We start from the raw sequence: 11,407 nt of genomic DNA on the forward strand, positions 1-11,407 counted from the left end.
CCATCTGAAAATATTGTCTGAGTTTATGGGGTCAGAGGTCATCAGTTTCTTTCTTCTTCCTGCTCCTTTTCCAGCATGTTAAGATTACTGTGGTACAAAAATATGTCTTTTGCATTCCTTGTTCTAGTGCATGATTTTATACTACTATCATGTTGGAAATAAAGTTTCATTCATTCATTTTAACCCTGATGGACGAGAGAGCAGACAGACGGCCACCAGGAAACGGATCAGCATCCAGTCTAGAACCTTCCTGTAATAGAACGGACCTGATCAATATATGGAGAAATAAACATTTTGATTCCAATGTTTAACATGGAGGAACAGGGACAGATCTCAACAGTCTCACTTTGACTTTTGGCTGATTTCTTTGGATATTGTAGATAAAGTGATGAACTCAGAGATAGAACCTTCTATCCTTACAGACCACAAGGCCATTATTATTAAAATAGATAGAAATTAACCTGCCACAATCAGAGGAAACATTACTGGACATTTAATACAACTTTGCAACAAAACAAAGAATTTACAAACAAGTTGCTCTAAAAGGCCTCAGAACAGGAAGATGAGGGTCTGTGGAGCTACAATAACCAGGAATCAGACCAAAGCATTGCAGTTATACTTTAACTAGACCATAAGTGAAGGATTCACATGTGAAAAGGATTTAAAAGCCTGATATGTTTAAAAGATCCCAGAACCATGAAAGATACACGAAGGGCTTGCCTCGGCGCCCCCTGCTGGCTGAACCAAATGCCTTCAAATGAAACTAAAACCATCAGAAGAAACAAACTGGAGTTTGGAGGAGGTTCTACTATTTGACACAACAGTGAATGAATCAGAAATGATTTGATGCTGATTTGATTGATTCCATCACATTCTGACTTTCAAACTGTGGATCCAAACTGAGACTCTAAAAATGACAGTAAGTTCTGGAAATGGAAACCAAAATAAAACCTCAGAGAAGAAATGAATGGAAATAACATTTATTACAGTTCTGCACTTATTTCATACATCATCTCCCTAAAAATGGAAAACAAATTATACAGAGATGAAAAGTCCAAAACTTCTTCCTCTGTTTTGTTTCAAAACCAAAACTAAACTCAGACTAAAGAATCAGAAATGAAAGATTAACGCTGCCCTCCTGCAACAATATTCAGTTTTTGCTGCTTCACAAACATCATGTAGAGTTTATCATTGTTCTGAAATCTTTATAGTAACAAACTGGATGATAATCTCTTAATTATGAAGGTCTGATGAACCAAAGTGTTTGGAACTGAACTGAACAGAAAGTCTCTAGACCAGATTAAAATCTCCTGTTATTAACGATGGACAACATGGACTTAGATTATTATCACAGTATTTTCTGGTATTTACTGAATAATAAAAGTGATGATAGAAAGTTTAAACACAGCATTGATCAGGGAAATAGTCAAAGCAACACAAATAAAAACTTAGAAGTAACTGAAAAGGTCATTTCAGATTCATTCAGTAGTTCAGTTTTATCACTAAGCAGCTACAAATAGACAGCATTCAATTCAACATATTGACATTAATTTCTGCTAGAATGGAAACAATAGTTGGAAAGTCAGAGATGAAGAATCTCCAGATGATCAGATCATCTCCAGTTTCCTCTTTAAAACTCACAGTTTCAATCTGATCAATAAGTTTTTATTTGGACTTTGTGATCTTCATGCTGAGATCATCAGAGCTGCTGCTTGATCACTGAGATCTTCATCGGTACGATCTTTAATGTTTTTTTAGTGGCGAAGTATGGAAACATCTTGTGAGTGAAGGTGTGTGTGAAGGTGTGTATGTGTGTGTTAGTATCCAGATCAGAGAAGGACAGTTTTCCTCTGTCCCAGTCCAGATTCACTCTGATCCTCTGGAGTTTCTTCTGGACTGAGAGACGAGTGGAAGGAGCTGGTAGAGAACGTGCTGAGTATTTACCTGAAGAGAACCCAATAACCAACAATCCAGACTTTATGTCTCCCTTCCTCTGAACAGACTCTTCTAACACACCAAGGCTCCAGGCTTCACTGCCTCCAACATCAACATCCCAGCTGTGGTTCCCTGAGTTAAAACCATCAGAACTCAGAACAGAATACAATAAATCAAATCTCTCTGGATTATCAGGAAGCTGCTGTTCCTCTCCTATTCTAAAGCTGGTCAGATCTTCAGACAGATGGAGTCCTGAACCAGCCGTGTTTGGGTCCAGAACCAGAGGAGTGTAGGTCACCATGTTCTCCATGTTGCTCCAGATGTTGAAGGCCAGGTTGCCCAGATGTTTGGCCTGGTCTATCAGAGCTCCTGAGGGCAGCTGTGGATCCTCCAGCAGGGGGCAGCGCTGGACTCTTTCCACTGCAGCCTTGTAGTTGTGCAGGAATGAGACGTCTTCAGCTCTCAGCTCCTCCTCTGTGGCTCTGACTGTGTCTGAAAGAGCTGCTATCTCTCTGCTCAGAGCCTCCATCTTCTCCTTCATCATCCCTCTCTTCTGCTCCTCTTCCTCCCTCAGTGCAGCCAGCCTGGCCTCCTCTTCCTCTGCTAGAAACTGATGAAGCTGCTTAAACTGCTCCATAATCTGCCTCTCTGTGTGTCGGGCCTGGACCTTCAGGTGTTCTGCTGTCTGATCAAACTCCTCCTGAACTTTCTTCCTGAGCTCCAGCTTCTTCTTTAAAGGCTCCAGAGTTTCCTGAAGTTTCTTCTTGTGTTGCTGAGCAGCTTCATCGATGGGTTTGAATTTATGGTTTTTGTGTAAATCTGAATGACTGCAGACGAGACAAACTGGCTGCTGATGGTCCAGACAGAAGAGTTTGAGTTTCTCAGAGTGCAGAGAGCAGAGATCCTCTGAAGCTCTCTGCTCTCTCTGCTGTAAGAAAGACTCACACAGATTCTTCAGAGCCAGATTAAAAGGTGGAAGTTCTCTTGAAGATCTCCTTTTACAAACTGGACACTCTCTTCCTGGTTTCTCTCTCCAATATTTCTGCAGACACTCCTTACAGAAGCTGTGGCTACATGACAGAAGAACCGGATCCTTAAATATTTCCAGACAGACCGGACAGCAGAGATCATCGTCTGATCTGGAAGCCATTTTGTCTCAGAGTGAAGCAGAAACCACAGCAGACAGAAAGTCAAACCAGGAAGTCAGTTTCTCTCCTGTAGAAACTTTCTGAACTTACTTTCACTTTGATTGTCTTGTTTTTCCTCCTGCAGCAGTCTGTGTTTCAGTGTCTAGTTGCTCAGTTCTCTCTCTGTTCTCCTTGTTCAGTGTTAGTTTGATTTCAGTCGGAGACGAAGGCAGGAGTCAGAGTTCCTCCTCAGGGTGTTTAGTCAGTGAGTTTTTCTCTCAACTGTTTCCTGTTCATTTATTCCAAGAGTTCCTGTTGGAATTTCAGTCTTGAGGCAGAGATGTGGCGCCCTCTAGAGGATTTACAGTGAATCTTCTGTTTCAGAAAAACTACAGCACTGGAGGTGAAGGTAATGTTTGGTGTTGAGTAAAATTTTCCTTCTTTCAAAAAATAGTTTTTAGAATCTGAAATGTTTTTTTCATACTGAGGCTTAAAATGTTAATTTTTAAATATTACACAAAATACTGTAAATGCAAACAATCAAATATATCTGAGAATATAAATTAAATAAATAGAAATAAAATCTACTACAGTAGAAGAAACGCCCACTATTGATGAACTTCTGCCATTTATGCTGGCAAACAGCGACACAGACATTATTCATTATTAAAGCCGACTGAATTATTGATAGATGAAGATTTTAGAGAAGGAAAGTCAAACTGTTGCTTCAGTTATTTCATACTAATCTAGGTGGTTTATAATAGTAAAGCTAAAGCTAACAGTCAACCAACCACCAAGCCAGCTAATCATAAAACCAACCAACCAACCAACCAACATGTCAATTATAGAACCAGCCAGTCAAACCAACCAGCCAATCACAGAACCAACAAATTGACCAACAAATTGACCAACCAGTCAACCAACCGTCTGTCCATCTGCTGGGAATCAAAATTTGCATATATGCCACAAACTGTGATTTTCATTTTCCGTGAGCCATAAATGTAACATATGCTCTGGACTAGCTTTAAGCTAGACAAGGAAACGTGACTTCAGGGCTTTATGGTATGAAAACACAGTGAGTGTGTGTAAGAAAAAAATTATTAAAATGGAGAGAAAGAAATAAAGAGGAAGAGAGGAATGCAGATATGAAAGCAGCTTCATTTTATGATGTTGTTCAAACTTTGCATAAGAGACAAATCAAACAGATCACAGCATTAAACCATCAAAAATGACAAAGATCAACATTATTTACAGCAAACAATCAGCAACTCTTCAATTAAAACCATTAACCAAACACATGAAACAAGGATGACTGAGTTATTTATTTAACCAACATATTAAATAATGAAGCTGTTTTTCCTACTTGTTCGGTGATCAGGCTCACTGAGATTTGAAATGATGTCAGAGGACCAGTCCAAGGCTCCCAGGTCTCTGGTTCAGCCCAACTCTGACTGTTTCCAGGTTACATTCAGTCCTTCAGCTTCCTTTCTCCATCCAACAAGACATCCATCTGTTTCTCCATCCAACAAGACATCCACCTGTTTCTCCATCCAACAAGACATCCATCTGTTTCTCCGTCCAATACTACAGTTGTTATGCTCTGAGTTTTACTGCAGAGGTTAGTTTTAGTCTTCATTGCAGTGAATGCTGGGAAATGTGGTCCAATCAGTTTGGTTGAGGAAACGTCCGTCCGTCCGTCCGTAAAAACAACCAGTAATTAAACAAACCAACCAATCCAATATCTGATCAATAAATCAATCAATGCAATCAATAAGTAGTCTTAATCTGTAGTTCTTCACATTTCTCAAAATGCTTCAGGGGTTTTCTTTGGATATTTTTTAACTGCTTTCCATACATTTTCCCTTTTCATGCCTGACCAGGACATTATTGTCATATAAACATGATGAAACATGAGAAATGAAAAAAAGAAACATTTCAAACCCTAAAGAACTTTTTCTTCAGCAGTTTAATAGTGTCTCTACACCAGTTCACCTCTTCAGTGTGTGTGTGTGTGTGTGTGTGTGTGTGTGTGTGGGTGTGTGTGTGTGTGTGTGTGTACCTTGTCATGGTGTGCAGTCAGTGTCTGTCCACTACAGACTGGAGGGGATTCTCCCTTCACCTCCCATTTCTGCCACTGCAGCTTCTCTGAAAACACAAAGAGACTCCCTAACTAACCAGAGCTTGGAGCACAAAGGTTTCCTTTTGGTTTCTTAGTCTGAATTTAGTCTCAAAAACTGGGAGAGTTGGTTAGAAATCCATAAAAACTGGTTTTTACATGGGGATTCTTTGAATCTTAAAAAGTTTTGATACTTTCAGGTTTTGTACCGCTGATTTTAACATTCCTGTAATGAAATCAGAATCAACATTTTCATGTTTATTTATTGAGTTGAAGACGTTTAAAATAAACACATATTGTGTCATGATGTGTTGCTTCAAAGTGGATCCCAACCTGAGCCAAAGTTTACCTGTGTTCAGAGCATAAAGGTCCTTACAAAACGTTCCTCCTGCTCCGTAACCACCAAACATGAAGAGCTGATCTCCAGCCTGAGTGAAACTCTGCCCCCATCTGGAGAGGCAGAAACAGACGATATGAATATCCAGGATGTGACTCAGTGATTAAAGTGGATCAATGTGATTTGATCTGATTGAGTCTCACAGGGCAGGAGGAAGCGATCCGCTGGTTTTAACCGGAGTCCAGGTGACAGACACTGAAACAAAGTCAGGATCCAGACTTCAGTCCAACATGCTTCATTTTCTCTGGACAGAAATGATTCAGGATGAGTTTTTAACCTGTGTTGAAGACCAGGAGGTCGTCGGTTGGCTCGCCCTCCAGCCGCCCTCCGTACATGTAGATGTTGTCTCCAGCGGCAGCAGAGCCGTACCGGAGAACCCTGGGAGCCACGCCGCCGGCTGACAGGCATTCCCAGGCCAAAGACACTGCAGAGAACATGGAACGTCATCAGAACGCCGAGAGACGTGAAGCTAAAGACCAAACCAGGAGGGAAGGAGGCGATGGGGCACTGGCCTCACCGACGTCGAAGCTGTAGACGCCTGGGAGGCATTCGGACGCTTCAGGACTGGAGGATCCTCCAAACAGATACAGCTTCCCTCTGACGACGCTGAGCAGCAGACGATGTCTCATCACATCAGGGCCAAACATCAACAGTGCAGTTGGGTTTTCAAAGGTTGGTCAAACTTTCTTTGGACATAAGCTGCTTTTCCCCAGTTAATGTCCCATATTTGTACCTGTGCAGTTAGTGATTAACTCATTAGCGCTTCTATGTCCAGCAGGCAGAAAATAGCAAGGAGGCGTGTCCTTTTTGTTGCAACAATCTTTCCATTCAAGTATTCAAGGATCCTTGAATATTTAGAAAGTTATGATTCTGGAGATTCCAATAATAAATACAAACCAAGGATACAATCATAACACAGTAAACCCTTTAGCCAAGTCCAGTGATGGAAACACTTCCTCTACTGCGCTAATCGCACAGCTAACTTTGAACACCTTTAGCACACTTAGCTTTAGCATTAGCTTTTGGATAAATTCTAAAGCACTAATTTACTTTTGTAAACTTTTGTACAGTTTTGTAAACTTTCAGTTGAATAAAGTTTGACATCTGAAGTAGTTAGAAGTTTATGTCCATGCTCTTATTTTGAAGTGGTTGAAGACTGCTCAGCAGTTTCATTTCATTTCCCTAACAAAGGAAAGGAAACTGTTTTTTGTGACTCTGTTTCCTATTAAAGGAAAATAAATTAAAGTAAAAACCTGGATGAATACTTTGTGTTGCAATTCACCCCAATATTGTTTTTAAATCTCCACCAACTTCCTGGACTGTGATCAAGGGCCACTCAGAATTGTTCCAAGGGCCGTAAATGGCCCCACGGCCACACTTTGGACACCTCTGCTCTAGATCTTGCTGGGACATTAGTCCTTTAATCCTGGAAATGTTCTTCAGGTGATAGAAGGCTGATTTTGTAACCGTCTTTATGTGGCTCTGGATGTCCAAACCCAGATTTCAGCCTGATCTCTGGTTTCCAGCTGTGATAACTGAAGCTGTGGTTCCAGATCGTTCCTCTTTAGGTTCACAGACAATGACTTCAGTTTAGTTTCTGTAGAAAGTTTTGTCACCTGTTCTGATTCATCGCTACCTCCATGCTACCTGCTGGCGGCCATGTTGGAGTGGGATTTACCAGAGTGTGTGTCCTTCTCTGGCCGACGGGATTTCTCCGCTCTGAGGAATCTCCTCCCAGGTCACATCATCAGGAGTCACTGCAATCATCAAACCTGGGAATCATTTCCAGATCGCAGCTACGTCACAGAGAAACTTCATGAGTTCACAGCCAAACTGCAACGTTTAGCAAGAAACAGCAAATAAGAAAAACTATTTTTAATGGACAACAGGCTTACTGGACAGTCTGTTGTGTTTTTTGTCAACATTAAAGCATAAAATGAAACACTGAAGGCTACATGCTATTGGTCTGCTACCTGTTAGCATGTAGAAGTCAGAGAAGTAAACAGGACTGACCTAAAGAAGGAAAACAAAGTTAATAAATTAAGATTTAATTTCCTTTAAATGTACCAAAAGGAGAGTAAATGATCATAAATGTGTTTCTTGTTTTAGTTTGAGTGTTTTCGTCACCTCTGGGCTGATGCTACTCGCTCCTCCGAACAGAAAGGCGATGCTTCCAGCCACAGCTACAGCGTGACCATGTCTGCAGAAACATGCTCAGTTTAAAACACGTCGGCGTCACAAAGTGTTATTCACTTTAATTAGCTGCTCCTGACGTCACTTCAGGGCCGGACCAAGCCTGTTTGGGGCCCCAAGCAGATTTTTGGGGGCCCCATTTCAACATCTCAACATCAGATGCCTTATCGTTCATAAACTACTCTGTGTAGCGTACTTGCTAGCATTAGCTTAATTTGGAATTAGCTTACATCACATCAGAGTTATTATGGCTGATGATTTTAGACTTACAGGAATAACAAACAAAATAATTATTTGGATTTTGAAATGCAGAGTAGTATTTTAGGTGCCATATTTAATTTAACTGTTTGAAAGTAACTTCAGGTGATAAACACTAAATTTACAATTAAAACAGGTTAATATTTTATTTTTCCCCAACAGAGGCAGCAGCCATCAACAGAGAGAGATTAACTATTATTGTGTCACAACTATAAAAACAATATGGAAATTGTTTTTTCCATGTTTAATAGCATTTAGTTTGAATTATTTAATGTTATTTTAAATATATATATATCTTAATTATGCTAGCTTGGTGCTCTTGGTGCCCTAAGCAGCCGCTCAACTTGCATTGCCTTGGGCCGGCCCTTCGTCACACTGACCTGGGACTCGGAGGTTCTCCTCTGATTTCTTTCTCCAGCCAGTGGCCGCTGGCTAAAGCCATCTTCACCTCTGATTTCACTTCTGCTCCTCTTCCTGTCACATTTATATCACAGATACTTTATATTTACTTTCATATTCCTTCTGTTTGCGTTTGTAGCAAAACGGTAAATCTAGATGTAATGACGCCTTTTGTCCGCTAGAAGGCACTAAAAGCTGCCAAATAACTTCCCATCATGATGCAGGTTTTACAGACAGAGAAAAGTTTGATTCATAAAACCATAATCAGGATAAAACTCACCTGCTGAGATCTGGAGGTCTCAGTTCAGAGTCTCTTCTTCTGTTGTTCTCTGGTTGTTTCACTGAAACCAACAATAAGAGATCCGGCTCAGGTTACAGGTAAACCTACACCTGGCCACTGTTGCCATGCAACCGCGTCCAAATACAGCATACAGTACATTTACTGAAAAAACTACACAGGTGATCTAACTTTAAAAAATAATCTGTTACAAGTAATCAAATTTATCCAATTTATTAAGTTTATTAATTTGTCATGTCAAATATAAATAAAATACATTTAATAAGCTTAATTTAATTGCATGTAACAACTTAAACTTTTTTTAAAGTTGGAGCTACATTTTCTTTTTTCAGCCTTTATATTGTTTTGTTATATTTTTCAGTTTATTTATTTAACATTTCTTGGTTATGATGTCGCTGCATTTGCTCTTGAACTTCTAAAAATGGTCATGACTTCCGGCTAACCAGTTTAGTGAATCCTCGTTTTTTTTCCCTCAGGTTTGGCAGAACTGAACTTGTAGTCCAAGTTCAGTTCAACAAGTCAAAATGTTTGGTTGTAGCTCGTATCAACACTCAGGATTCCTCACATCGCCCCCCGGCATCAGAGGCTTTTAAAGTGTCTGGTTACATTTTATTTTTCTCAGGAATTTTCCCACATCAGTGAGGTTTGTCCATTTTGGTATCAAGAAGGATTTTGTGAAAGACTTTGTCTGATTGAGGCATCAGTTGCTTCTGTTTACTGAAACAAGGAACACAGCAAAGCGGTAAGCTGCGGTTCACCGCGTGGCGTCATGATGGTGTCCTGGTCATCGGTGTGATGGTAGCATTGAGCCTTCGGTTTCTTTTAGCACTGTGCTAGCTTTTAGCTTCCTCCTGGAGGATATAACTGTGCTGCATGTTTTGGATATAATTATTCGGGTTCCAAGCCGTGGAAGTGAGCGGACGGCCAATACGAGGCCTGGCAGTTTCCCTGCTCCCAGCGAACCCTTTTGGTTTTACTACGTTTTTCATTCTTCTTCTTATTATTATTATGTTTCTCTGCTGATATTCTTATGCAGACTACCTCTTGAAACTTATTACGACTTGTATTTGGTGTGGGTTAAGTACCCACCCCACTTCTCAGATACAAAAATTCAGCCACATTCACCTGCAGGTGGCGCTGTGGTAAGAAATGTGTTTCAGCTCATAACTCCAAAACTAGAAGTCACATTAACAAAATTGATATGGGCAAAGCTTCTTAGAAAGATTATCCAACAGATGAGCCACAGCGCAAAAAATGTCGGTGCTCTAATATTTTTCAGCAGAGAAGCACAAAGATTGCATCAGCCAAAACCAATCTGGGCCCCAAGGATCAGTTCTGAGCCCAATGAAACCAGCACAATATACGCTAAAGAAGAAACAGAAAAAGTTAGTGTGGCAGATTTTTTTACTTTTTGCCCGATTAGAACGTAACAGCTAATTAAACATGGCTACACACGCAGCTGAACATTAAGTTGGCCGTAATTTTGGAATCTTAAAAAATCTCACAATTTCCTTCATACCAGCAACTACAAACACATCGACCATGTCTAGCTAGTTCTTGTCAATATCCACCACTAGGTGACGCTGTAAAATTGTGAAATATGCTGCGCAAAAACCACACATCAGATGTTTGCCAAACTTTGCACAAACCTCCAGGCCATAGGTCTTAGCTGACATTTTTAACATGGTTGGTTGAAGTGGGGGAGGTGTTATTTTCAAAAATGTGACAAATCCTTCACCTGACCTCCAAACTTTAAAAAACCCCAAACAATCACACGTTCATCCACATGAGCTCAAATTTTCAGGATGCTTTCATTAAATTGTTCTCAACATTTCATGCTCTCTGGCCACATCTTCAAAAGGTTCACTCTGGTTTTTCACAAGTTTGTGTTTAACACAAATATCTGCATCTTCCACAATCCTTCCACAATCATAAATAAATGGCTCCCAGTGGTGGAACACATCAGCCGTAGTCATTCTGCAATGTTTGGGAAGAATCTGAGCTTCTTTCTCAGAATAACACCAAATCAAGCATCGACTTTAAATGCTGTTAATGTTTAATGTTTTCTGCATTTATACTTCAACAGACCAGCAGGCCAGCATAAATGACAAGTGTAGGTTTGAAAAAGGTCTTAGCTCTTAATTATATTTATAGATAAGAAATAATACTCAGAGACGAGTCCTTTTGCTGCAGGCCATGGCGGGTGGAGATTTATTACATTGTTCCACAGATCATCTTACAGTACAAAGTCAAAACTCCCCCAAATCTCTCCGTATTCTTAGAGTCATTCTGTTTTATAGAATCTCATTTTCACTGGTGTAAGTTGGTAAGTTTTGACCAACAGCATTACTGCCCGTGTTTGACGTGTGTCCTTACGTAAGAACTCCATCAGCTTTTAAATGAGTGTGTATTGGAGTTTCTTTGGGCATATTCAGACCTATTGATCTCCAACATCTGCTACGTTTCAAAAGTGCTAAACAAGCCAATTATTATTCTTATCTATCCAAACAGTTTATTTCCCAGACATTCTTTCCGTCTCTCTTTGGCTTTGCACGCCAGAGAAGTTGGGAGGCTAAGTCCGATTGACCTTTTATGGCGCCAGATTTCCTCAGTAAAAAACAACTCCATTAAGAGTATTTCCACTTCTTCAGATTGACCCAGTCCATTTGACACAATACATTTCT

At 40.2% G+C, this 11,407-nt stretch overlaps 1 protein-coding gene across 1 annotated transcript; it reads right to left on the reverse strand.

Annotated features, from left to right (window-relative positions):
* Positions 1 to 964: 964 nt before the first annotated feature.
* Positions 965 to 3,335, reverse strand: LOC111609567 (nuclear factor 7, ovary-like). The gene is made up of 2 exons (XM_023338708.1): positions 3,174 to 3,335; positions 965 to 3,102 (listed from the first exon to the last, which is right to left on the reverse strand). The coding sequence occupies exon 2, from the start codon at positions 3,083 to 3,085 to the stop codon at positions 1,700 to 1,702; it is 1,386 nt and encodes a 461-aa protein (XP_023194476.1). The 5' UTR covers positions 3,086 to 3,102; positions 3,174 to 3,335; the 3' UTR covers positions 965 to 1,699.
* Between the last annotated feature and the right edge of the window lie 8,072 nt (positions 3,336 to 11,407).

Source organism: Xiphophorus maculatus, chromosome 8 (genome assembly GCF_002775205.1).
Source record: "Xiphophorus maculatus strain JP 163 A chromosome 8, X_maculatus-5.0-male, whole genome shotgun sequence".
In the NCBI taxonomy this organism is placed as follows: Eukaryota; Metazoa; Chordata; class Actinopteri; order Cyprinodontiformes; family Poeciliidae; genus Xiphophorus; species Xiphophorus maculatus.

Coding starts and splice junctions, on each gene's coding strand:
- LOC111609567 (XM_023338708.1), bottom strand. CDS start 3,085: ATGGCTTCCAGATCAGACGATGATCTCTGCTGTCCGGTCTGTCTGGAA.